This window comes from Pempheris klunzingeri, chromosome 5 (genome assembly GCF_042242105.1).
Source record: "Pempheris klunzingeri isolate RE-2024b chromosome 5, fPemKlu1.hap1, whole genome shotgun sequence".
NCBI classification, from domain to species: Eukaryota; Metazoa; Chordata; class Actinopteri; order Acropomatiformes; family Pempheridae; genus Pempheris; species Pempheris klunzingeri.
Genome location: NC_092016.1, coordinates 11,240,285 through 11,267,649, shown reverse-complemented (window position 1 = coordinate 11,267,649; position 27,365 = coordinate 11,240,285). Strand labels below are relative to the sequence as shown.

The following is a 27,365-nucleotide window of genomic DNA, read 5'->3' as shown; positions in this document are numbered from 1 at the left end:
CCCCAAGCTTCATAATTTCAGAGAAGAGGTCTTCCATGCTGTTTTTCGGGTTAGCTCCGGGGCTAGCAGGGCTAGCATCCGTGGCTGTAGTTTTCAGACGAGTCTGCACACTTCGTTTGGATTGATTCATCTCAAAATCCAGATCTTCTGTGTGGCTGAATGAAAGTGCTACTTATTTAAAGTAGTTAGGAATAGTTGCGGAGAGTTGTTATAGTTTAATTGCCTACATTTATCGACAGGGGTCGAGAGCAGGTCTAGGGTGCTAGAGACAATTATTACTAAACTATTTATCAAATGATCATACTGTTTCTCACATTTCTTTGCTCATTTGACTCTGCTCTAGGTTTTGATGGCATTCCTATGACTACAACCAGAGAAACTTGCACATAACATAATAAGTAGAGACAATGTTTTGCTTATTGCATACTGGCAAAAAGGTGGGTTTATTCCTTGCAAAAATATATGTTTTAGGGGTGATTAATTATTAGAACTGGCCTAAAACTATGCACTTGTAGGTAAGTTAGGTCTACATATCAAATAAATATGAAATAATATAGAAAATATAACATATACAATTATAAATTATGGTGCAATAATAGTATGATAATAACTGAAATAAAGAGATTCTCCTCATCAACAACAATGCATCATCCAAACACTTCAAGTCAAATCTACATAAAAATAGCTCAGAAATAAGAGACCAAGAACACAAGATCATCAGTAAACTTGAGAGTTTTAATGACATTTAAGACATTCAGATTGGCAGAATTTGACACATCAGACATTGGACAAAAATAGTTCTGATATATTTTTTTTTACATTCTTTTATTTAGATATTTAGTGGGTTGTGAGATCATTTATATTGATGGTGCTGTTAGACATAATGACCAACAATCACTAAAATTCGAATTCACATTTTACCACAAACATAAGTATTGCTACCACGTACCATGTATCTGAACTCATTCTTGTGTCTTTAATCTCTCAAGTCATTTGCAGTAAAAGGCAGAGAAACACCCGCTAAGACTGAAAACACCACACCATACGGTTTGAATAAAGGAACAACCTCTTCAATAGCTAAAAGAGACACAATTACGCAAATGTATGCTGTCATCACGGGGCCCTATGCAGACCCGCCTCCCTGACAGTAAATGAGAAAGTGATGACACATATTATTAGAGTACAAAGGTCCAGAGGTGCTGTTTAAAAGGTTTAACTCATACACTTATTTGGGGCTGCTGAATACACAGAGGTGTGTCTGGTGGTCACATATTGTGCCTTGATTCGCTAATAGTTTTTGGAGAGGAAGTGTTAAAGCTCATAAAAGTACAGTCAGAATTTCCCTTCACAGAAGCTCATTTTCAAATGTTGTATCTCAGAGGTTTTACATTAGTCTGTGGTGTTCTTGGTACATTCAGCAACTTGGCAACTGCATTTATCAACTGAAATGTACGAGTGCTTTATCCTGCTGCCATCAGAGCAGATCATCTCCACCTCCTTCTTACTGGTGGCCATTTCTCGACAGCACGAACATGAATGCATCAAACTGTTGCTCTCCGCAGAGTACCTGTAGAAAGAGATGGGATCAGAGTCAGTCACCTGCTGTTCAATGCAAACAAACATTTATCTTAACACTGACTGCGCGATTTTAGCAGGACTGACTAAGTACTTTGCACTGTATGTCCCTCTGGCACTCACATTGATGAAGATGCTCCACAGGATCCCTTGCAGGCTGTGATTTCCACTGGTTCTACTGACTTGCAGTTCTTTGTCTGCAGATAGGTGGTGTTCCTGTTCATTTGGCAGCTGGAACGAGGAGTACCTGTGAAAGACACATGAACATCTTTTTAATCTGGATGCAAAAAATCAGCATCTAACAACCTTCATAATTTTAGCTCCACAATAAAATTAAGCATCTAATATGTGGAATTTTAGCCTTTAAATTGTTACAAATGTATTCTTGTAAGACTGTTTTTATGAAAAAACTGCATTATAGGTTTTGTTTGACCACAGATGTTTGCAAAATGAGTCTAGTCTAGTGTAATTCTGACAGCTTTTAACACAGAGAACTTCAGCCCTCCAAAAATTTGTCAATGAAGGGATTTGTTCAAATGTATTCATCAACAATTTTGATACTGAATCATTTAAAGCCAAAATGCCAAACATATACTGTCTTGAGCTTCTCTATATTTCATATCACGATAAATATAAAACCTTTGAATTTCAGCTTGTTAGTCTAACAAAAACAGAAATTCTTTTACTTAAAAAAGTACTAAGGACTCACTTGTAAATTAAATTATTTAAATTAAGAAAATGTTACTTTTAAAAGCTGTGGATGAAGTTTACGAAGGCCTTTATTTATGTGTAACTACATTTTCAAAACATATTATGGAATATTGTGTAATTTGACTTTATTTATTGACTAATACTTACAGGTTTTGCAACAGCCGCTCATGTCACTTTGTTCAGTTCCCTGTAATACAGACAATATTGATTACAAAATAAACATACAATACACAGATATAAAGTCACATATGAGTCACTTGTATTACTCGTGCTTTTGCACAAGGCAACATAAAGTTATTTCCTCTTCAATATGTATATGTGTATTTCAGCACATTTGGTGTATTTTCATCCCTCATATTTCTCTAAGCATATAGATTCTATATAGTATATAGCATATAGTGTCTATAACTTTGTCCAATTTACGTTTATCTGTATTTGACTTGCAGTGCCTATTTTTGCTTTCTATATATTGTCAGTAGATTTAAAACCAAGTAATTTGACATTTTATTTTTTTCAAGACTAATAAGCCCAAAACAGAAATTAGTCAGAAACAGTAGAACTAAACACACATATCCTTTTCATTTATAACTAACTTATAACTGAGTCCTAAAACTTTTTGAAATGCAGTTTGGTTGCAAAGTGCACTGTAAAACAAGAATTTATGTTCATATCAGGACTGGATTATACTCACAGGAACGCAGTTGTCTGGATCAAATTCAGGACATGTTTTTTGTTTCTCAGAGGTTATGAACTCATCCTTCACCTTTTGGCAATCATACGTGGTACAGTTGTCATTCGGTGGTGACCAAGACTGAGACGGCTGTCAGAAGTGTAAAGGAGATCAATAAGTGAACACAAACAATGTTGAATAACACTACGACAACACTGATTCTGGAGGTGTTTCCATTACACGGTACGTACTTTAATAATTACTGGAGAAGGGAAGCCTGGGACTTCCAAAACACAGCTTGTCTTTATACACGACCCACAACATTGTCCTGGTTGGTTTTTATACACATAGCCCTGAGAAAAATATACAAATCAGTATAGTCAACTTTAACTTCAGTCAGTTAAATGTATAAATAATTAATAAATATGTGTTTACAGAATACTTTCATAGGGTATAGTGGGACAGTTTCATCCAAGTTACAAAAAGAAAACCTTTTGTCTCACTTGGTGGTATCTAACCATTCTGATGTGCAAAGGTTTGAGATATCCACCTCTGACATTTATACCACCACCAAAAACAAGGTGAATGCTGCTCAGTTTATGGTGCTCAAAATATTTTTCGTTAAAAAGATTCAACAACAACATCAGTTTCCGGAGACAATGTCCCTGATAGTCTGAATAATCCACAGAATAGACTGTTGATCGCTTCAGTGGAAACACCACAAACTAAATTATTGTATTTTAATGCTGGCAGAAATTCTAAGAGACAGAAGTCTCATATCTGAGAAAAGAAAACCAATACATTTGCATAACTAGAAACAAAATTATTTGTTTTGCTGTTGCTGTCTTGTCATGAGTTAACACCTGTGTTTCAGACTGCGTTCCCAAAATTTACATCTTCTAACATCATCAAGTGAACATAGGTAAGCTGTCCATCATAACCTTTCATCATAACTGTTATACATATTATCAGTACACTTCTTGCAGATTTCTGAAAGTGAAACTTATGTGTGAGTGACCCTAGATTTTGCATATAATGTTAAACATTTCAACTTTACTGTCTTCAAATGAAAATCAAAAACTGCAATATTCTATTTCATTGCAAACATACCTCTGGACAAGGAAAACACTGTTTCAGATGACACTGAATGGTGTTCAACTTGTTGTTGGGATCCTGAGCCTCAGAGCAGTAGCATGTCTCACACGGGCCTTTGGAGAAATACGTGCCGGGCTGTAAACAATAAAATTAATTTATGTGAGCTGATTTCACGTAACAGATGTCACTCTGGTCTGATGACAGTGTGAAAATATAGAAGAATGGTGAGCCACATTTATAACTTCAATATTATTCTTAAGATTATATCTAATTTATAGTATAGTGACACTATAGCAGGTAAGTGCACTCTTAATACAGCACATTTGAAATATATACAGTATATTATTTCTTACCTTGTACTCAGTATCATTGAAGACACAGACGTTTTTGGGAGCTAGATTGAAAAATGTTGACAAATACATATACAAATCATATTGATGGATTATGCTTAGTTTAGTTTCAAGTTTTTCACACAATAATACTGTTAATAAATGGAACTGAAACCTATAAACAAAGCTTACCACAGATGTAAAAGGGGCAGCAACTGTCATTTGAGATACGGACCTTCAGCTCATATCCCAGTTCGCATTGTGTGGGCGGCGGACAGAGTTTCTTATCACATTCTGTTGGTTGAAAGGCAACATGTTTCCATGATTGGTGAATATAACATAGAATGAAACAAAGATTAACAAAAATTGTTAGGTAAAGAAAATGGCTGTATTGCATTTCTACTATTTTGGCAAATATCACTGGCTGTAGGCCATATAACCAAAATGCCTCTCTTCATAATACAACAGCACCACAAAATGCATCCATCCATCAAAATGACCAGAAAGTTGTATTTACAGTTAGTTGTAAAAAGTCTTTACAACAATTTCTCTGACTATAGGAAGCTATTTAGAAAGGTGTGTGTAAAGCTGTTTTTAAGAAGAACATACTTGTGGCTGTTAAAACATTATTTCAGCAGATGTTAAGTGTGGTGCTTTGAATCACTCACCACATGTCAGTCTCTCACAGCAGTCCACTGTGTGGTTCACCAACACCTCACCTTCCCCACAGATTACTGGTGGTTCTTGTGCAGGACATTCGATCGGCACACACTGAACACCCAGAGTGTCCTTATCACAAATGCACTGCTGACAGCCACTCTGCCAACTCTCACCAAGCTGTTTGGGTAAAGGAACAGAGTTAATGTTGTAACAGCAAGAAATACACTTGAGTTTAATGAAAATTAGGCGTTCATTTACCTCTTTGGGTTGGCCGTCAGGTCCAGTGCAACCTTAAACAATAAAACATTAAATTTACCTGTGCATTATTTCATTCACAATCTATGTGACTTTTCTCCATAACAGAAAATGCTCTTACAGGATGAGACACAGATATCAGAGTTTGAGCTGAACAAGGTTGTCCCCTCTGGGCAGAAACATCCCTCCATGAATCCATCACAAAGTCGATTCTGGTTGCCTTCCTTCCCCAGGCATTGTTGTGCATATCTCTCATTGTATCTAAATATAAAGACAATTGATGGTGAACAATACACATTATCATTTCAGAAATAAAAAAATAAATGAGGTGTCTAACACTGTGCTGACACCAAGTATTGTTTTACTTAAACAATGCTAGTGGCACGGCTATAAGGACACCGATGCTGGTCTATTGGCCCATCATGTATGTCAAGGCTGAAATATTTCAATGAAATTTTGTACATATGGTCCCCACAGGATGAATTTTAATGACTCTGTTGAGCCTCTGACTTTCCCTCTAGCTCCACCATGAGGTTGATATTAGTGGTTTTAAATCAAATGTCCCAATAACTCTGAGATGGGTCGTAATGCCATTTGGCACACACATTTGTGCCCCCCTCAGGATCAACTGCAATGATTTCGGTAATCCCCTCAGTTTTCATCTAGCGCCTTCCCCAAAGTGTGCATTTGTCCAATACTTTAGGTTATGCCCAAAATACCTGCAAAACTAATTACATTCTGATCAGTCTTAGCTGTACTTTGTGTTTAGGGCTAATTAGCATATGATGGTCTATACGTAGCCTCTTAGAACTGCTAGTGTGGCTATAGACTCTTAATCTTGTTAATCTACAAAATGCTGACATTATTCAATTTACGACATTGCTATACAGAACCGGGATCTTACCTTGCATTGCAAGTTGGTACAACAACTGGTCCACATGGCTTGTATACTTTATTTTCTGGACATTTATGTTCTACAACAAGAGAAAGTAGTTTTAAACATCAAAAAAGGAAATCTGAACATCTGAAAATTACATTGTTTACTTTTTACAAAAACAAAACCTACCACACTGTCCGTTTGTAGCATTCCTCCAGGCTACACAGACAGACACTTGAGCACACATGATGGCGTACGCCTCCAGACTGGAACATCCAATGGTGGCATTTGGCATGTTGCAAACATCAAATTTACAAGCCTCATAAAAGGGTTGTGGTGAGATTACTTTGTGGCATTCCTCAAACACCCTTAAGGTACAAATCAAAAGGAAGTCATTTGTCAATCTAAGTGATACTCAACAATTTATTGTCATATTGTGATATTCATTCTGCAAATTCTTACTTGCTGAACACAATTTCACAGATATCAGGCTTGCAGGCATGTTGTGTAGGTGTTGGACTTGGTGGTGGTGGTGGTGGTGGAGGTGGCTTCTCACAATATGGCTTACTCTTATCTAGAACATGCCACTGATGTCCCATCTGAGAGCATGAGGGATGAATTTGACCATTTGGTAATCTACAGTCATTTTTCCGGTTATTGTCACACGTACCTTGTGAAAGTGAATATAAACATGAAATATATAACAACCCATGTGTTACCACATTTGGTGCATCTAGCAACACTCTGACACAGCCTCATTTGCTGCTCACGACATTTATTCAAACAGCAAATCGATTATAGGCTTACCACACTGTCCCTCTGTGTTGTTGTGGAAAAGGGAAAACGGCAATTCAACGGTGAAGAAAAGCCCTTTGAACGTCACAACTGCTTCAATTGCTGGGATTCTCAAAAGCAGCTCAATTACTGAACTCGTAATGATGAAGTCATCATTAGAGTAGGTTGGGAATACCTGCTTGCCATTGATGTACACCTAAACAAATTCAACATTGTTTGGGTAAAACATTTTTCAATACCATTATTATTGCATATCATTTGAACATATTTAACAAAAATAATTGAAATAAGTTAAGACAGTTAATTGTGGCAAAATTTACCATGTTCACGGTCTTAGGGGTCCTCCTCTGTGTAAGAATAATCTCATAGTTTTTGTAATACACAATCAAGGCTTTTGCACAGGTCACAGCTCCAGAGACATCACAGTTTTCATTGTCGATAAGAATCTTAAAATTGTGTCGAGGAATGATCTCTTTGACCAGGATATATGTGCAGTTTTTCTGGAACATATAAGTCTGGCCATCAAATGTTACATAATGAGGATCTCCCCAGCCAGTGCAAATACCTGCAAATATCAGATTGAGATTAAGTTGAGTGTTATGTGCAAAGCTGTATATGTTGTACTTTTCATATGTGATGCAGGTTAAAGATGTTGCTTGAATGTTACATTTTAAAATACTTGAAAAACTGACATTTGCATTCATAGTGGAAACAGCAGCCTGCGTCATCATAAACCCTAACTGGTGGCTGCCCATTTTCGCATACAGGTATGGTTGCTGGTTTACATGGCACATGTTCTGTTATCACTTTCCCATTGTCACATGTTTCTGTCGTGCAGTTGCTTGAACTCCAAGACTCGCCATCCTGTAAAGGGCAAAGTAGTACTTTCAGAAACCACCAGTAAAAACAAATATTAATTGAACATCAGATGCACACATGCACAACATACAAATCCATAATTTATCTAATTCAGGAAACAAGGAATTTTACATCAATATAACCTGCAATAAATTGAAATAGATGATGCACAGTTGTTATTAATTCCACGTATGGTTTAAAGTACTTAAATAGTTGTTATGTTGGGTTAATTTGTAGATGTCCTTTAGTGACATATAAGGTACTCAGCAATGTTATATTACTTACCAGTAATTGATTTATGCATTAAGCTATGTTGTGTTGTTAATATTTATAGGTGTTAATATCTTTGTCTGGTTTTGTATGCTGTGATTAGGGGTTATGGTTTGTTTGAATGTGTTATTTTGTCTGTTCATGTGGTGTGTGATTGAACAGCATAACCTCAGTTTTGGTTAATCTAACAGGGACCACAGTAAATACAATTAAATAAAGCAACCATTGACCTTTATTCCAATACTCTTCAACTACTGGGAGAAGATGCCTGATGATATAAGAGATTTATACAATATTTGTAAAGTGTTAAAAGCAGCCATTATATTATGGAGATACTGGGGGTATTTCAAATGCAGTCAAATTGCATGTTAACTCTACTGAGTCTTGTTGCACTTTACTTTTACTTTTAATATTTTTATTGACAATTCAAAAGAAAGTATGCAGAATACGTGCATTAAAAGCTCATTTCCTTTATCCAAGGAAAGACAAAGACCTGGTTTTAAACTTTCTCAGAATGGAGACAGTGGAAATGAAGCCAATTAATGACGATAATGATGATTTTGGGGGCAGTACTTAATGACAGAATTTGTATTAAAATATGATCTGCTCCTTTAAAGTACATGCTTATAGTAAATTCAAATACCTTTCTAGGTGGCTTGAGGTATGAACAGTCTTTGAAAGGCTCTTTTGTTGAGCCAATTTGTGTTGTAGTGCCAGCGCTTCTTGTGGTGATGGTAGCAGTCGGTGGAGTAGTAGAGTGACATGGTCTAGCAAGCTTCTCAACGTTGCATGTCAAATTGCAATATGCAGTGAAACACCAGCCTGCTCCATCAGTCTTATTGTACATGAAGCGACCTATATAAGAATAAATAAAAATGAATAGTTATGTGAGAAAAACTGGAAAAACCAGGGTAACTTTATAATGCAACATTTGTGAATACTGCCCACATTAATATTTTCTAAACTTAAATGTAAAGTCAATGTCACAATTTTGTCTAAATTTGCTCTGGAATGGCATTAGTAGTTCTTGATAAACACCCTTCCAATTGCTAAATTTTTTGGCCACAGCGCAAGTAGGGATAAGGGTTGTGACCAAACTTGCCAGTTGTGGTCATATCTTATCTCTCCATTGTGCAAGCCCCATGACAAACCAGTAGAAGTCACTACAGCATAAAAATAGATGAACAACGCCATTTGAGAACAGAATAAAGCCAATTGTTTTGTTTTCTTTTAGTTTTGTCTAGCATCTAAAAATTGCCAACTCACAATGTGGGTTCTGATAATAGATCTCAATGCGAACAGGATTTCAACATAAAGCATAAACAACTTACAGTTTAGGCTGTCTGTTGTGATAAGATATTCCAGGTTGCATTGCAAGGACACATGAAACTGTACCAGAACATTACAATGATAATATGAATCATAGCTGATGATAATAGCCATTGCTTACCAGGAGAGAAAGTTTGATCCATGTACTTGCAGAAACATAAAGTTGTCCTTCCTGATGTCGTAGACTGAAGAGTTGAAAGTGTTACAGCTGGAGTTTCAAGAGTTGGCTTATCTGTAGTTGCTGCTGGAGTAGTAGGCTTTTCCTGTGCCATTGTTGTGGTAGGTTTTTCTGTGGCAATTGTGGTGGGTTTTCCTGTGGTTGCTGTGGATTCAAGAGTTGTTTTGGCACTGGGTTTTTCTGTTGTTGCTGCGGTATTCAGCTTTTCTGTGGGTATCACTGTGGATTTTTCTGTGATCCTTGTTATTGTGGTAGTGGGTTTTTCTGTGATTGTCGTTGTTGTAGTTGGCTTTTCTGTGATTGAGGGTGTTGGGGTGGGTTTTGCTGTGGTTGTTGTGACAGAAGGACGCTTTTCTGTGACTATCGTAGATTCCAGGGTTGTGGTGATGATTGGTTGTACTGTTGTCGCTGGGGTACTTGGCTTTCCTGTGGGTACTGTGGTGGATTTTTCTGTGGTTGTTGTTGTAGTCAGCTTTTCTGTGACTGTTGTGGATTCAGGGGTTGTTTTGGCACTGGGTTTTTCTGTTGTTGCTGGGGTACTTGGCTTTCCTGTGGGTACTGTGGTGGACTTTTCTATGGTTGTTGTTGTAGTCAGCTTTTCTGTGACTGTTGTGGATTCAGGGGTTGTTGTGGCACTGGTTTTTTCTGTTGTTACTGGGGTACTTGGCTTTCCTGTGGGTACTGTGGTGGATTTTTCTATGATTGTTGTTGTAGGACGCTTTTCTGTGACTGTTGTGGATTCAGGGGTTGTTTTGGCTCTGGGTTTTTCTGTTGTTGCTGCAGTATTCAGCTTTTCTGTGGGTATCACTGTGGATTTTCCAGTAATAATTGTTATTGTGGTAGTGGGTTTTTCTGTGATTGTGGTTACAGTGGTGGGTTCTTTTGAGAATGTGGTTGTGGAGAGTTTTACTGTGAATGTGGTCGTCGTAGTGGGTTCTTCTGTGACTGTGGTTGTTGTGGCCCCTTCTGTGGTTCGTCCTGTGGTTGTTGAGGGTGTGATTGTGGTTGATGGCTTACAAATGTTAATACAACATTTGATTCGTATTTCATAGTCTAAACAAAGACCAGGTAGAGCTTGGTCTTTGTTATGACAGATGAGTCCATCTTTTGAGTTGCATGCTACTTTTTGACCTAGGTCCTTCAAAGATACATCTTTGTACTGTTTTGCTCTACATTCTATATCCAGTGGTTTTCTGCAAACACTCAGATCTGGATCAGTAATCTTTTCAATGGGCTCATAGTCTCCACCATCTATGCTGGGATTAGGGTAATCATTGTTTGTCCAGCCTGACCACTTACAATCAAAGCAGTCAGTGGGTGTTGTGGTAGGTTTTTCTGTGATTGTGGTTGTAATCAGCTTTTCTGTGACTGTTGTGGATTCAGGGGTTGTTTTGGCACTGGGTTTTTCTGTTGTTGCTGTGGTACTCGGCTTTTCTGTGGGTATCACTGTGGATTTTTCTGTGATCCTTGTTATTGTGGTAGTGGGTTTTTCTGTGATTGTGGTTGTTGTAGTTGGCTTTTCTGTGATTGAGGGTGTTGGGGTGGGTTTTGCTGTGGTTGTTGTGGCAGAAGGACGCTTTTCTGTGATTATTGTAGATTCCAGGGTTGTGGTGGTGATTGGTTGTACTGTTGTTGCTGGGGTACTTGGCTTTCCTGTGGGTACTGTGGTGGATTTTTCTATGGTTGTTGTTGTAGTCAGCTTTTCTGTGACTGTTGTGGATTCAGGGGTTGTTTTGGAACTGGGTTTTTCTGTTGTTGCTGCGGTACTCGGCTTTTCTGTGGGTATCACTGTGGATTTTTCTGTGATCCTTGTTCTTGTGGTAGTGGGTTTTTCTGTGATTGTGGTTGTTGTAGTTGGCTTTTCTGTGATTGAGGGTGTTGGGGTGGGCTTTGCTGTGGTTGTTGTGACAGAAGGACGCTTTTCTGTGACTATCGTAGATTCCAGGGTTGTGGTGGTGATTGGTTGTACTGTTGTTGCTGGGGTACTTGGCTTTCCTGTGGGTACTGTGGTGGATTTTTCTGTGGTTGTTGTTGTAGTCAGCTTTTCTGTGACTGTTGTGGATTCAGGGGTTGTTGTGACACTGGGTTTTTCTGTTGTTGCTGCAGTATTCAGCTTTTCTGTGGGTATCACTGTGGATTTTCCGGTGATAATTGTTATTGTGGTAGTGGGTTTTTCTGTGATTGTGGTTACAGTGGTGGGTTCTTTTGAGAATGTGGTTGTGGAGAGTTTTACTGTGAATGTGGTCGTCTTAGTGGGTTCTTCTGTGACTGTGGTTGTTGTAGCCCCTTCTGTGGTTCGTCCTGTGGTTGTTGAGGGTGTGATTGTGGTTGATGGCTTACAAATGTTAATACAACATTTGATTCGTATTTCATAGTCTAAACAAAGACCAGGTAGAGCTTGGTCTTTGTTATGACAGATGAGTCCATCTTTAGAGTTGCATGCTACTTTTTGACCTAGGTCCTTCAAAGATACATCTTTGTACTGTTTTGCTCTACATTCTATATCCAGTGGTTTTCTGCAAACACTCAGATCTGGATCAGTAATCTTTTCAATGGGCTCATAGTCTCCACCATCTATGCTGGGATTAGGGTAATCATTGTTTGTCCAGCCTGACCACTTACAATCAAAGCAGTCTGTGGGTGTTGTGGTAGGTTTTTCTGTGATTGTGGTTGTAATCAGCTTTTCTGTGACTGTTGTGGATTCAGGGGTTGTTTTGGCACTGGGTTTTTCTGTTGTTGCTGTGGTACTCGGCTTTTCTGTGGGTATCACTGTGGATTTTTCTGTGATCCTTGTTATTGTGGTAGTGGGTTTTTCTGTGATTGTGGTTGTTGTAGTTGGCTTTTCTGTGATTGAGGGTGTTGGGGTGGGTTTTGCTATGGTTGTTGTGGCAGAAGGACGCTTTTCTGTGATTATTGTAGATTCCAGGGTTGTGGTGGTGATTGGTTGTACTGTTGTTGCTGGGGTACTTGGCTTTCCTGTGGGTACTGTGGTGGATTTTTCTATGGTTGTTGTTGTAGTCAGCTTTTCTGTGACTGTTGTGGATTCAGGGGTTGTTTTGGCACTGGGTTTTTCTGTTGTTGCTGTGGTACTCGGCTTTTCTGTGGGTATCACTGTGGATTTTTCTGTGATCCTTGTTATTGTGGTAGTGGGTTTTTCTGTGATTGTGGTTGTTGTAGTTGGCTTTTCTGTGATTGAGGGTGTTGGGGTGGGTTTTGCTATGGTTGTTGTGGCAGAAGGACGCTTTTCTGTGATTATTGTAGATTCCAGGGTTGTGGTGGTGATTGGTTGTACTGTTGTTGCTGGGGTACTTGGCTTTCCTGTGGGTACTGTGGTGGATTTTTCTATGGTTGTTGTTGTAGTCAGCTTTTCTGTGACTGTTGTGGATTCAGGGGTTGTTTTGGAACTGGGTTTTTCTGTTGTTGCTGCGGTACTCGGCTTTTCTGTGGGTATCACTGTGGATTTTTCTGTGATCCTTGTTCTTGTGGTAGTGGGTTTTTCTGTGATTGTGGTTGTTGTAGTTGGCTTTTCTGTGATTGAGGGTGTTGGGGTGGGTTTTGCTGTGGTTGTTGTGACAGAAGGACGCTTTTCTGTGACTATCGTAGATTCCAGGGTTGTGGTGGTGATTGGTTGTACTGTTGTTGCTGGGGTACTTGGCTTTCCTGTGGGTACTGTGGTGGATTTTTCTGTGGTTGTTGTTGTAGTCAGCTTTTCTGTGACTGTTGTGGATTCAGGGGTTGTTGTGACACTGGGTTTTTCTGTTGTTGCTGCGGTATTCAGCTTTTCTGTGGGTATCACTGTGGATTTTCCGGTGATAATTGTTATTGTGGTAGTGGGTTTTTCTGTGATTGTGGTTACAGTGGTGGGTTCTTTTGAGAATGTGGTTGTGGAGAGTTTTACTGTGAATGTGGTCGTCGTAGTGGGTTCTTCTGTGACTGTGGTTGTTGTGGCCCCTTCTGTGGTTCGTCCTGTGGTTGTTGAGGGTGTGATTGTGGTTGATGGCTTACAAATGTTAATACAACATTTGATTCGTATTTCATAGTCTAAACAAAGACCAGGTAGAGCTTGGTCTTTGTTATGACAGATGAGTCCATCTTTTGAGTTGCATGCTACTTTTTGACCTAGGTCCTTCAAAGATACATCTTTGTACTGTTTTGCTCTACATTCTATATCCAGTGGTTTTCTGCAAACACTCAGATCTGGATCAGTAATCTTTTCAATGGGCTCATAGTCTCCACCATCTATGCTGGGATTAGGGTAATCATTGTTTGTCCAGCCTGACCACTTACAATCAAAGCAGTCAGTGGGTGTTGTGGTAGGTTTTTCTGTGATTGTGGTTGTAATCAGCTTTTCTGTGACTGTTGTGGATTCAGGGGTTGTTTTGGCACTGGGTTTTTCTGTTGTTGCTGTGGTACTCGGCTTTTCTGTGGGTATCACTGTGGATTTTTCTGTGATCCTTGTTATTGTGGTAGTGGGTTTTTCTGTGATTGTGGTTGTTGTAGTTGGCTTTTCTGTGATTGAGGGTGTTGGGGTGGGTTTTGCTGTGGTTGTTGTGACAGAAGGACGCTTTTCTGTGATTATTGTAGATTCCAGGGTTGTGGTGGTGATTGGTTGTACTGTTGTTGCTGGGGTACTTGGCTTTCCTGTGGGTACTGTGGTGGATTTTTCTATGGTTGTTGTTGTAGTCAGCTTTTCTGTGACTGTTGTGGATTCAGGGGTTGTTTTGGCACTGGGTTTTTCTGTTGTTGCTGTGGTACTCGGCTTTTCTGTGGGTATCACTGTGGATTTTTCTGTGATCCTTGTTATTGTGGTAGTGGGTTTTTCTGTGATTGTGGTTGTTGTAGTTGGCTTTTCTGTGATTGAGGGTGTTGGGGTGGGTTTTGCTGTGGTTGTTGTGACAGAAGGACGCTTTTCTGTGATTATTGTAGATTCCAGGGTTGTGGTGGTGATTGGTTGTACTGTTGTTGCTGGGGTACTTGGCTTTCCTGTGGGTACTGTGGTGGATTTTTCTATGGTTGTTGTTGTAGTCAGCTTTTCTGTGACTGTTGTGGATTCAGGGGTTGTTTTGGAACTGGGTTTTTCTGTTGTTGCTGCGGTACTTGGCTTTTCTGTGGGTATCACTGTGGATTTTTCTGTGATCCTTGTTCTTGTGGTAGTGGGTTTTTCTGTGATTGTGGTTGTTGTAGTTGGCTTTTCTGTGATTGAGGGCGTTGCGGTGGGTTTTGCTGTGGTTGTTGTGACAGAAGGACGCTTTTCTGTGACTATCGTAGATTCCAGGGTTGTGGTGGTGATTGGTTGTACTGTTGTTGCTGGGGTACTTGGCTTTCCTGTGGGTACTGTGGTGGATTTTTCTGTGGTTGTTGTTGTAGTCAGCTTTTCTGTGACTGTTGTGGATTCAGGGGTTGTTGTGACACTGGGTTTCTCTGTTGTTGCTGCGGTATTCAGCTTTTCTGTGGGTATCACTGTGGATTTTCCGGTGATAATTGTTATTGTGGTAGTGGGTTTTTCTGTGATTGTGGTTACAGTGGTGGGTTCTTTTGAGACTGTGGTTGTAGAGAGTTTTACTGTGAATGTGGTCGTCGTAGTGGGTTCTTCTGTGACTGTGGTTGTTGTGGCCCCTTCTGTGGTTCGTCCTGTGGTTGTTGAGGGTGTGATTGTGGTTGATGGCTTACAAATGTTAATACAACATTTGATTCGTATTTCATAGTCTAAACAAAGACCAGGTAGAGCTTGGTCTTTGTTATGACAGATGAGTCCATCTTTTGAGTTGCATGCTACTTTTTGACCTAGGTCCTTCAAAGATACATCTTTGTACTGTTTTGCTCTACATTCTATATCCAGTGGTTTTCTGCAAACACTCAGATCTGGATCAGTAATCTTTTCAATGGGCTCATAGTCTCCACCATCCATGCTGGGATTAGGGTAATCATTGTTTGTCCAGCCTGACCACTTACAATCAAAGCAGTCTGTGGGTGTTGTGGTGGGCTTTTCTGTGATTGTAGTTGTAGTCAGCTTTTCTGTGACTGTTGTGGATTCAGGGGTTGTTTTGGAACTGGGTTTTTCTGTTGTTGCCACGGTACTTGGCTTTTCTGTGGGTATTATTGTGGATTTTTCTGTGATCCTTGTTATTGTGGTAGTGGGTTTTTCTGTGATTGTGGTTGTTGTAGTTGGCTTTTCTGTGATTGAGGGTGTTGGGGTGGGTTTTGCTGTGGTTGTTGTGACAGAAGGACGCTTTTCTGTGATTATTGTAGATTCCAGGGTTGTGGTGGTGATTGGTTGTACTGTTGTTGCTGGGGTACTTGGCTTTCCTGTGGGTACTGTGGTGGATTTTTCTGTGGTTGTTGTTGTAGTCAGCTTTTCTGTGACTGTTGTGGATTCAGGGGTTGTTGTGACACTGGGTTTTTCTGTTGTTGCTGCAGTATTCAGCTTTTCTGTGGGTATCACTGTGGATTTTCCGGTGATAATTGTTATTGTGGTAGTGGGTTTTTCTGTGATTGTGGTTACAGTGGTGGGTTCTTTTGAGACTGTGGTTGTGGAGAGTTTTACTGTGAATGTGGTCGTCGTAGTGGGTTCTTCTGTGACTGTGGTTGTTGTAGCCCCTTCTGTGGTTCGTCCTGTGGTTGGTGATGGTGTGATTGTGGTTGATGGCTTACAAATGTTAATACAACATTTGATTCGTATTTCATAGTCTAAACAAAGACCAGGTAGAGCTTGGTCTTTGTTATGACAGATGAGTCCATCTTTTGAGTTGCATGCTACTTTTTGACCTAGGTCCTTCAAAGATACATCTTTGTACTGTTTTGCTCTACATTCTATATCCAGCGGTTTTCTGCAAACACTCAGATCTGGATCTGTAACCTTTTCAATGGGCTCATAGTCTCCACCATCTATGCTGGGATTAGGGTAATCATTGTTTGTCCAGCCTGACCACTTACAATCAAAGCAGTCTGTGGGTGTTGTGGTGGGCTTTTCTGTGATTGTAGTTGTAGTCAGCTTTTCTGTGACTGTTGTGGATTCAGGGGTTGTTTTGGAACTGGGTTTTTCTGTTGTTGCCACGGTACTTGGCTTTTCTGTGGGCATCACTGTGGATTTTTCTGTGATCCTTGTTATTGTGGTAGTGGGTTTTTCTGTGATTGTGGTTACAGTGGTGGGTTCTTTTGAGACTGTGGTTGTGGAGAGTTTTACAGTGAATGTGGTCGTCGTAGTGGGTTCTTCTGTGACTGTGGTTGTTGTGGCCCCTTCTGTGGTTCTTCCTGTGGTTGTTGAGGGTGTGATTGTGGTTGATGGCTTACAAATGTTAATACAACATTTGATTCGTATTTCATAGTCCAAACAAAGACCAGGTAGAGCTTGGTCTTTGTTATGACAGATGAGTCCATCTTTTGAGTTGCATGCTACCTTTTGACCTAGGTCCTTCAAAGATACATCTTTGTACTGTTTTGCTCTACATTCTATATCCAGTGGTTTTCTGCAAACACTCAGATCTGGATCAGTAATCTTTTCAATGGGCTCATAGTCTCCACCATCTATGCTGGGATTAGGGTAATCATTGTTTGTCCAGCCTGACCACTTACAATCAAAGCAGTCTGTGGGTGTTGTGGTGGGTTTTGCTGTAGTTGTTGTGACAGTAATATGCTTTTCTGTGGTCGATGTAGATTTCAGAGTTGTGGTGGATTCTTCTGCGATTGTGGATGTTTCTCTTGGATTTTCAGTAGATATTGTTGTAGACCTTGTAGAAATCCCTGGTGTTGTGAAGGTCTGAACTGTTGTCACAGCCTCTGTTGTAACACTTGGAGTTGAAGATGTTGTGGTAGGTTTTTCTGTGATTTTCAAAAAACAGAAACAAACACTTGAATAACAAAGCTGTATTTCAAAGTGTAAAAAACCAGAGTTATGAAATTTTCCACATGTTAAATCTCTTATCCTTACCAGTTGTGGAAAAATCAAAGCCTGTTGTTGTTGGTGCCTGGGTGGTCGAAGTCGGACCGCAAGTCTCTATGACTCTTGTAATATTTCCATTTCCTCCACAAACTGCAGTTATACAGGTTCCATCTCCGTCATGTGTGTAATAGACTATATCGTCATATTTGTATATATGTCCCTTATATGAACAAGTGCAAGCTGCAAAAGAAAGGATTATATAGTCTTTAGTCTATTAGTCTATAGAGTCTTTATTGTTACAGTATATGCAGACTATTGTTTTGTGTATGCTATGATAGATTTCTCAGTAACAATAATAAATCACAGTATTAGTTGTAACAATACTCACCTTTGACATCATAGTTGCACTCTACCTTTGTCAAAGAACAATAGCTAAAAGGCAATTGAAGGAAGGAAAGTTTAAACACAATGCATTAACATATAGTGTACTACTGCAGCTTCATACCAGAAAACATTTGTTTTCCTGGGGCAAACAGAGACCAGTGCAGTCAATTTTCTTGACTGATACTACAGTGTAAATCATAAGGTATGTTGGAGACTGACACATTAAAAACTGTTTACACAGTTCTATGAAAAATCATGATCAACACATTCAGAACTATTTGTTCCAGCCAGTCCACCTCTGGTGTCTCAGTCCAAAACACTTTGTATCTGGCGCAACAACTGTGGGGCATCATCACGTAAAGAGTGTATATATATATATATGTGTGTGTATATATATATAGATATAAACACTATATAATCGCTACCATTAATTTTGCATCAAGTACAGCATTGATAAGATTGATAGTGTCCTACCAGTTGTGACAGTTTTCCTTTGGAGGCACAAGCTCCCCATCTCTATAATGCTCCCCTTCGTTATCATAGCAGCCACATTCCTCCTTTGACACACACTTCATGGTAACTTCCTCCAAATAAGGTCGCTCAGGCGGGCAACTTGGATAGCAGCCTTAAAAAGTTAAATGTTCTTGTAAATTGCAAAACAAGCACAGAGGGAAGTCTAGTGGTGAAAGTGAATAAAAAGTCAATAAGACAATTGTGCTTAACCGGCTTTACTAGAAAAGAGAATGCAGAGTCAATCAATTTTGCCTGAGTAATTACAAACCTAAAACGCTAGTATTACTAATAGTACTTGCATATTTTTTGTACCTTCCAATGCTGGAAGTTTATTGTAGCACATTCCTGAGGGATTCCTACACGTCTTCATGCATGGTTTTCCACAAGGCTCATAGTGCCATTCACACTCTCCATCAGGGTTGTAAAAATCACAGAAGAGAGCTAATGAAACATAAGGAGGGAATATTAACAAGATATGAGAAAAGATTACTTAATTGGGTATAACACCTTTATTGGCTTTATTCCTAAGTTTTATAATTAAAGTTACTAAGATGATGCTAAGAGAAAATGATTAAATTCTATTTTGGTTTATCTCCTCACAAAAACACAAATGAAACACTCACGGCAGATTGTGGGAGTTCTCCATTTCACACACGCTCCGGCCTTATTACAGGCTGCTGCGTAGGCTGCTACAGCTGAGCAGAAACACTCACAGTCTCCTCCTGTATTGCAGGCACATGTGTCTCTCACACAGGCATCATAATAGTTTTGTGGATGCACCTTTTTGAAAGAAGCCATTGTAAATGCAAATGGAGGCTGAATTGTACTGTTAGCTAATCAAACAGAAAGTAGACAGTTACTGATTAAATTGACCTTGTCTATGATAACATGCCATGTGATATTGTCAATTTTCTTACCTTTGAATGGCAACCGACAAATATGTCACTGGTGATAATGCTGCAGTGTTTTAATGCCCATGGCTGCCTGTGTGGGTACAGACTACAGGGATTTTTTTGTGTTTTTGCATTAGGGCAGGTAGACGACTCTTTCCAGCTGTTTCCAAACTCAAGGGCGTCAACTACAACTTCTTTGTTTCTGGTCGTGAAATCGTTTTTGATATTCCCATCATAATTACCACACAGACCACAGACTTTTCCCTGGAATACAATGAGATTTAGCGAATTCATAAAATAGCTACCTTATTAACATTTACCTGAACACTCGTATATCGGCTCACCCACCTTGTATGTGGAGCTGAGTTTGATCATGAGAATTTTCTTCTTATTCCAAATAAGAACAAGACCATTCTTTGCCTCAATGACAAGATATATACCTATAGTGTGGACCTTATAGGGTATGTCCACTCCTTTGCTTTGTTTGATTACTCTGATATTTTCTTCTGAAAGAACAATTTCATTATTCTGAAAAACATAAAACATGCTCATTTGTAATCCTGCAAGGCTATTTTCAACATTTCATCATTTATTTTAAACACATATAATAGTGTCATGTACCCCTAAGTAGAGCTTGATAGCAGTGGAGCAGATGCTTTCAGTTGTTCCACATGGGATGCTCTCCATTAAGACCTTGAAGGTTCCATTCGTGTTATCTCCACAGTAATCCTGCAAGACTTTGATATCAGTATCACAAGACCGCTGTTTGGCAAATCACAAAGACTAAATGTTAAGTTTGTGCTATACCTGAGCAAAGTCATAGGAACAGTCCCCATTAAAAGAGAATTTTTTTTCATCAAAAGTGATGTAATGCCCTTCTCCATATACAGTACAGGTTCCATCACATTTATGATCTGTACATTCCCATTTTCTGCTTTTGCAAGTGCTGTGATTGAAACAGATGAAGTATTGTCAGGTTATATATCCCTATAAAAAAACCCCACACACAACGATAAACTGGCGCAGGACTACATTGAAAAGCGTTAAAGGGCTCACCAGGTATTGCAGTCCACTGTGACAGTCTGTCCAGAATTATAGGATTCTCCATTATATGTGCAGGGACAGTTCTTCTCCTCGATACAGCCTCCTTTACCATCTGACAGCAGGCCAGCAGGACATACACACCCTGAGATACACTGTGGACCGTCCTATACAGCATAACAGCAATGTATTTAACATATCATCCCAGTGCTTTAGAATAGATGCACAGAATAACAACAGTGATGTACCAATGGCTCAGTCTTACACAGTCTTCTGTGTCCAGTGTCTGGCAGCTTTTCTGGCACTCAGATCCCTTCTCACCAGGCTTTGCGTGTGAGCAGTTGAAGAAAACCATTGGATCGCTGCACGCTGGTGACAATGATTATGTGTTACAAAGGACAGCATTGTAGGCTTGGTGTGGCTTATATTGGGCTCTGCTATTGAAGGAATACTGTGACAAACTGAGTGCTTTGTACCTACATTCACTTATAGGGCTTCCGTTACAGCGTAGTTTTCCACCATGACAGGAGCTTAAATGCATAGAAAGACAGGCATGGTGGACAAAGAGGAGAAATGCATTTTCTTGTTATTAATTTTTGCTAGTTTTTGCTCGATTTCCTCCAAAAACAATCTAGGAATGTGGTTCCCATCTGGTATAGCGTCTAAGATATGAAAGTGTCCCCAAGTCATAGTCCACACAAATAAGCTAACCTGATCTGTTGGTCTATCAAACATACACACAGACTGACATGGGCAGGATAGTGACTGCAATTCACCAAACACGATAAACAAAGTGAAAACTGAAATAAAGTAAGTGCAAATGGACCTTAAATCCCTATGAAATAATGAGCGTTACAACGTTGCAAAAGTGCATTTATGGCATGAAAACCCAAATCAAACTATTGCAATCAGCAAAAATTAAGACTTACAAAACTGTTTTTACTGCATAACATGTCAATAGGCCTCATAATAATATTAAAAACATCAGCTTTGCTGACAAGAATTAAAAGAAAAGAAGTTGTTTAAAAGCTAAACTTCAAACAAGGCCAGTAAGTACAGTGCTTCACTGCTTACAACATACTGAATTTTTTCATCAATATTAACTTCCAGTAAAACCAATTTAATATATTCCGTCATAACTCCATTAAATAGTTAAGATGTGGAGTAAGCTAACTTAAATCTCTGCAGGTAGCAGTGTATATAGCAGTACGGGAACTGTTTCACCAGAGAGGAGAGGACCCTGGACCCTGGACTCACCTGATTTACTTTTGTGTTTGAAGTTTATTCTTATTCTTTTGGAGCTGTGTGTAACAAAAAGCAATTTCCCCCTGGGGATTATTAAAGGAATTCTGATTCTGATATCTTTGAGGGGCACTATGTTGTGCAAGACAAGCATCTGTAGCCTAATTGTTTTTAAATACTAAATGCCTTAATGCTGCCACTCACTCTGCAGTGGGAAACAGTATTTAATCTAAATAAAACACTCTTTAAAACACCAAACTTTAAAAGTCAACCAATCGTTTGATCCAGGGACTATGACAACTTGGGATCCACTAATTTAGGATCTTTTTTGCTCAGTTTAAAAGTAAACTGATGAATCTCAACATCCCCACTTCGCCTCCTGCTGGAGACCTTTGTTGCTTGTCATTCCCCTTGTCTCACTCCTCGCATTTCCTGTGACCTCTTCACTGTCAGCTAACTAGTTTTATTACTTAGCTGACAGTAGATGGAAAAAAATGTTTATTTTGCTTATTTTCAATAATGCTTTATTTTTACTTGAAGTATTGAAATCCTCACCAAGTTTGTCCATGGACCCTGATGACATGCCCGGGGTTTACCAGTCTGTCTCCCACATGACAGGGGCACTGTGAGGCTGACACACACTGGCTCTTCTCATTAAGGTAAGTTCCTTCAGCACAGCCGCAGCCATCAAGCGGGGTAAATTCAACTTCACATGTTAAGTCCGACTGACTAAGAGAGCGGCAGGTGCGACGACAACTTGTCATTTGGTGCTCGTACACAAAAGTAGAAGGGCAGTCAGTCGTGTATTTCTCTTTTGAAAGGAAACAGGTTCACTTAGTGTTTGAATATTATAGATAAATACAGACTTCGTTTACTGCACATTTGATAGTTTGGGTTTAACTTACGGCATATGGTGTCCCGCCATCCATGCAGTAGGACACCTTCAGTGGCACATGCATGGACATAGGAGGACACAGCAGCACACATGCACTCCTCGCTGTTTTCACAGGCGCACGTGTCATAAATACAAGACTGTGGAGAGAAGCAGCAACAAGTGAAATTAATAGCTGAAATGTGCAGTTGTTGAAGAAGTTAATAACACAAACACATAAAAAAACACAAAAGAAATCACTGCTCACAGCTTGATAGTCCTCAGGGTTTATTTCAGAATGGCAGCGGGCAAAAACCCCTTTTGGGTCTGACAGCAAGGAGCACCAGTGTTTGGCATATTTCTCTGCAAAAAAAAGCATTGTTTAGTGGCAGAGTGTTGTGAATAATGATATTTTAGTGTGGAGCATGATCTCTGTGACCTACCCTTTTCTATGCTCAATGTGCAGGGGTCCCCGAGTGTGTTTGTCACATCAGGGCAGCTTGCTTTGCTCTTCCATGTGTTGGCAAATATCCCAGCCGTTCCCTCAGTCAGCCCGTTTGTGGTTCTGAAGTCATCAGCTTCCACATCATTAAAATCTCCACAAAGGCCTGGATAAAGATAATGACACGTTGACTTAATACCTAATAAAGAACTCTCGACAAATGATTAATATTTTTACAACATAATCAGAAGTGCTAAAGAAATAAAACACACCTTTGAGTTTTCCCTTATTGGAAACACTGGCTTTGATAAAGACCTGCATAATAGGTGTGAGCTGAATCTCAAGATCAAGCCCATAGGTGGTGTGGATTACAATGAAGAACGTCGATGGGCTAAAGACCATTATGTCATCTGCAGGAGAAAAAAACATTTTCACATTGAATCATACTCTGCTTTGATTTAAGCAAACACAATCATATGTTGTCTTTTCATAGGAGAATGAACACCAAAACAAACCAACCACTCACCCATGAAAAGAGGCAATGGAGAGATCTGTTTGTTATAAAAAACGTGTCCATTGGCTTCAATTACAATTGTCTGCTGTGGTATGAAAAAAAAAAAAAAAACAATATGAAAAAAATATGAATCTTTCTAATAGATTTGAAATGGAGAAAATTCTAATACGAATAGATTTTCACGTTATTAGCAGAAAACTATAATATATGTTAATTGTACCGTGCGTTTATGTAGTAGTAGAGTGACTGCAGCCAGGCAAGTTGATTTATCAAATTTTTCACATTTGACCAGGTCACCAAGCACACTGAAAACCCCATTAGTTTCCTAAAGTCAGAAAGATAAAAATGCACTTGATTACAAACTGTTTGCTTATTTGCAAGTACTGTGCTGTAATTTTGTTTATCAATTAAAGGATGAATTAAGGTGCATTTGAATGCCTCACCTTGGAGAGAACGTAAGAACAGTCTCCATGGAAAGTATATGTTTTATCATCATAGGTGGAGATGTGGGAGCCACCCAGCACGGAGCAGATACTAGGACAGTCCATATCCTCACAGCTCCACTTACCGCGGGTACAGGTGCTATCAGCAGAGTTCAGTCAGTTTAACTAGACAGACCAACTTAAATACACATGCTGCAAACTTAAACATAGTCAAGTAATTACCATTTTTGACACGCCCTTGTGTATGATTCCCCTGGTTTGTATGGCTTTCCGTTGTGTAAGCAGGAGCACTGGTCGACGGGAACACACTGACTTTGTTTAATGTCGTCAAATACAGTACCTTAGGGACACATAATGACATGATTAACACTTGTTTTACCATCAGAGAATCCAATGTGTGCAGAGCCCAGCAGATGTCACCTGAATTGCTTTAGAATTGCTTATTTGCGCTTGAATTAATCATTTGTGTTTAGTTAGTAAGAAGATGGTGAAAAAAAGGTGAGACGAGACAAAATGTACTTTGGGTGACTTGACAAGGTTGAGATGACGGAAAAACATGCATCGAGCACATACAGCTTTTATATATAAAATGTGAATTGAAATTGATGTAACCAAGGTACTGTAGTTCTTAAAATATGGACGTTAGAGATGGCAAGTGTACAGGAGCAGTAAAATAAAATAAAATAAATAAAAGTTTAATTAGTAACGGTATATTCTATTACAAGATAGAAAACGTTTACATTTAACATTTGATGTTGTTATATTTAACATTGTTTAACATTTTAAAAGAATTAATAAAGAATAATAAAAAAGAATGCATAAAAAACATGTTTCCCTCTGAAACAATGAGATCATTGGAAAAAATGACAGCAATAAATGAATGAATTAAGGAAGTCATAGAAACAACAATAGCATAAATAATAGTAGCAGTACTAGCAGTAGCAGCCGCAAAAGTAAAAGTGACAGTGATAATAATAACATTGAAATTAGGAAACTTACCGGATGGACAGAAGCATCCGTCTATGCAGTGATCATCACACACTTGGCTTCTCTGGGGGTTGCTGCAGGTGTCAGTACAGGGACTGCCGCACTCCTTATACTCCATGTTGAAATTGCATGTTTTGGCTATTAAAATTTAGAAACAGAGATTCTGATATAAAATCAGTGAAAACCTCAGAGCTTGAACATGTAAGTGTTTTGATCGACGTTCTTACCACACAGTTGTGCCGTCTTCCACTGCTGTGGATTTCCGCCTGCATGAGCGCACTGACGGGAGTACTCTGATGTGGTTGAACACAAGCATAAAGTGCTGCTGGTGTTACAGTAGCACAGGTCCTTGACACAGGCTTTGATGAAGGAGTCAGTGTCAATCAAGTCTTGACAGTTGAGGAATGCAGGTCCTGACAGCAGGTTCTCACAAAGGTCTCGCTGTGGGTCAGAGTATATAATGTATTCAAACTGTTCTAAGATGTTACATGAAGAATTATTTGAATTATTTCACATACCTGATTTGCACAGGTCTGTGTGGCTGTAGAGATTTCTTCACAGTTTTCTGTTGGACCGTTGACTTTCCAGATCTCCCCATAATCTTCAGGAGTTACTGTATGTAGAGGGGAAAAAGAGGTTTTAGCAAATGAGAAAACTGATTTTGTGGAGTTTGTCTTAAACTTTAATATTTAGCATTTACTTGCGTTGATGAACTCATCGTAAATTTGGACTCCGTTGAAGTCACCGCACAGGCCACAGGTCTGATTCTTGAATTTTGCATCCAGCTCAACCTTAAAACCAGTAAAAGAAAATTAGATCAGAATATAGAAGTGAATATCTCTTAACTACAGAAAATATTATGCTATTTTTGTCTGGCACCATTTATGCATAATAGTCTGATGAAGCTGCATTTCTTTTTCAGCCTTATCAGGCAAGAAGAATGGAAAGTTTGAACATCCACATAATAATTTATCAAACACAAGCTCCAAAGAAACACCATGTGATTCGGCCAAGAGTGAATATTAAGTGGAAATTGTTTTAACAGCAGCCTGAAAACTTTTTCCGTTGGACTTTCAACAGTGAATACTGTCTTTTAGTGACTGAGTAGTTTGTGCTTTCTCCATTCTTGGTGAGTCAGTGCCTCTGAATAGTTCTCTTATAATTTTTATTACATGCAATTTTTACAGCATCCCTGGTACAACTAACATCAGTGGTGTTTGGTCTTACTTTACAGACCTTCTCATAACTTTATCAGGTTCAGGTCTGTCATCTGTAGAAAAAGATCTAGACGTGTTGATCAAGACACTGAACCCTCACAACTGCTTTACTCTATAGCATATGATATAGTATAATATAGTAATATAGTAGTAAAACTCAGTATGTATATATATATATGTGTGTGTCTGTGTGTGTGTATATATAGAGCACAAAGAATACACATACCCAGAGGGAGTCTTCTTCATTCCACATGACAACCACACCAAGTTTTGCCTCAATCTTAACGTAGGATACAGTTCTTCCAATTGAAATCCCAGTGTGGCTGAACGGTACAGTGACACTAGCGGGGACAAAGCAAATCACCACAGTATGATGATAAGACATTAAGCATCATTGTAACCAGTACATCAGCTGGTAATGAAAAGTCACATTATCAAAAATAGACTCACAGTTCATCGTTGACTATGACGGAAGAGTTGGATAATTCCACAATGATCCCCTCCAGTCTCATAATGACCTTCTTAATGGTGGTGACTCCATTTATCTCCTGCCGTTGGAGCTGAATATTGAAACTCTCGTAGCTGCCCTTGCAGTGGGACACAAGGATGTAGTTGCAAGAGAAGGGAAGCTGGAAGAAATCTCCATCGAAAGTCTTAAAATGGTAGTTTCCCCAAGTGCTGCAGAACTGGTTGTCGTGAGAGGAGCTCACTTCAGGAAAAAAAACAAAAACATTTATTATACTGTAGTTCAAACTGTTGTGATTTTTGGCTTGTGATCTTTCATCCTTGAAAAAAAAAAACAATTACCTGTAATTACTGGCATTTTGGTCATCGTCTGAACATTGACTTAAAAAAGAAAAAACATACATACAGTCACTAGACATGATGAGGAATGTCAGTGACAGGGAGACTGCTTATATTTGTATTATAAAGGATAGGATCATTTATACTCTATAGACAGTGCAGGATGAGAATAAAGATGAGGTTGGATTTGACGTATAGTGTCCCATTGAGTGTACATACCACTGGTCGCTGCAGATAGTCCGAGGCAGAGGGTGAGCCATGGTATCACCCATTCAAGTGGCATCCTGTGTAGTCTCATGGTCATTGAGGAGTCCTGGTCCTAAGAGGGATGGATACGCCAAGTGATGCCACAATATAAATGTCATGTAATATAGTTCATTAGTTGTTTACAGTTTAGGAGGGGTAAAAGGACTTTTTGGGTGTCAACCACTGTGGTTTTTGTTTCCATAAAGATCACACCCACGAAAAACATTGCATAAAACAACCATCTCTCTGTCATGAAGCCTCCGCTCAATCACTCGTTAATCTTTAGT

At 39.2% G+C, this 27,365-nt stretch overlaps 1 protein-coding gene across 1 annotated transcript; it reads right to left on the bottom strand.

Moving 5' to 3' along the window:
* Positions 1-714: 714 nt before the first annotated feature.
* Positions 715-27,130, bottom strand: muc5.1 (mucin 5.1, oligomeric mucus/gel-forming). The gene is made up of 49 exons (XM_070830497.1): positions 27,052-27,130; positions 26,836-26,874; positions 26,479-26,737; positions 26,255-26,369; positions 25,512-25,602; positions 25,330-25,424; positions 25,039-25,252; positions 24,824-24,949; positions 24,047-24,164; positions 23,825-23,963; positions 23,602-23,706; positions 23,394-23,463; positions 23,140-23,277; positions 22,869-23,033; positions 22,694-22,788; positions 22,460-22,586; positions 22,110-22,365; positions 20,793-20,842; positions 20,578-20,681; positions 20,328-20,479; positions 20,079-20,217; positions 19,893-20,000; positions 19,620-19,799; positions 19,296-19,535; positions 19,002-19,158; positions 18,691-18,819; positions 18,340-18,490; positions 17,870-17,913; positions 17,530-17,721; positions 13,508-17,420; positions 9,546-12,262; positions 8,739-8,950; positions 7,660-7,831; positions 7,288-7,532; positions 6,980-7,163; positions 6,635-6,842; positions 6,362-6,540; positions 6,200-6,269; positions 5,417-5,556; positions 5,299-5,330; positions 5,049-5,217; positions 4,573-4,674; positions 4,405-4,445; positions 4,067-4,186; positions 3,208-3,309; positions 2,978-3,106; positions 2,434-2,473; positions 1,699-1,822; positions 715-1,567 (listed from the first exon to the last, which is right to left on the bottom strand). Exons 1-49 carry the CDS (start codon positions 27,128-27,130, stop codon positions 1,390-1,392), a joined length of 12,954 nt encoding a protein of 4,317 aa, XP_070686598.1. The 3' UTR covers positions 715-1,389.
* Between the last annotated feature and the right edge of the window lie 235 nt (positions 27,131-27,365).

Excerpts from the sequence above, each read along its gene's own strand:
- muc5.1 (XM_070830497.1), bottom strand. The coding sequence starts at position 27,130 with ATGAGACTACACAGGATGCCACTTGAATGGGTGATACCATGGCTCACC. Across the intron at positions 25,603-26,254 it reads ATGAAGAAGACTCCCTCTGG|GTTGAGCTGGATGCAAAATT; the intron begins GTATGTGTATTC and ends ACTGGTTTTAAG. Across the intron at positions 17,722-17,869 it reads GTGCAACTATGATGTCAAAG|CTTGCACTTGTTCATATAAG; the intron begins GTGAGTATTGTT and ends TTTCTTTTGCAG.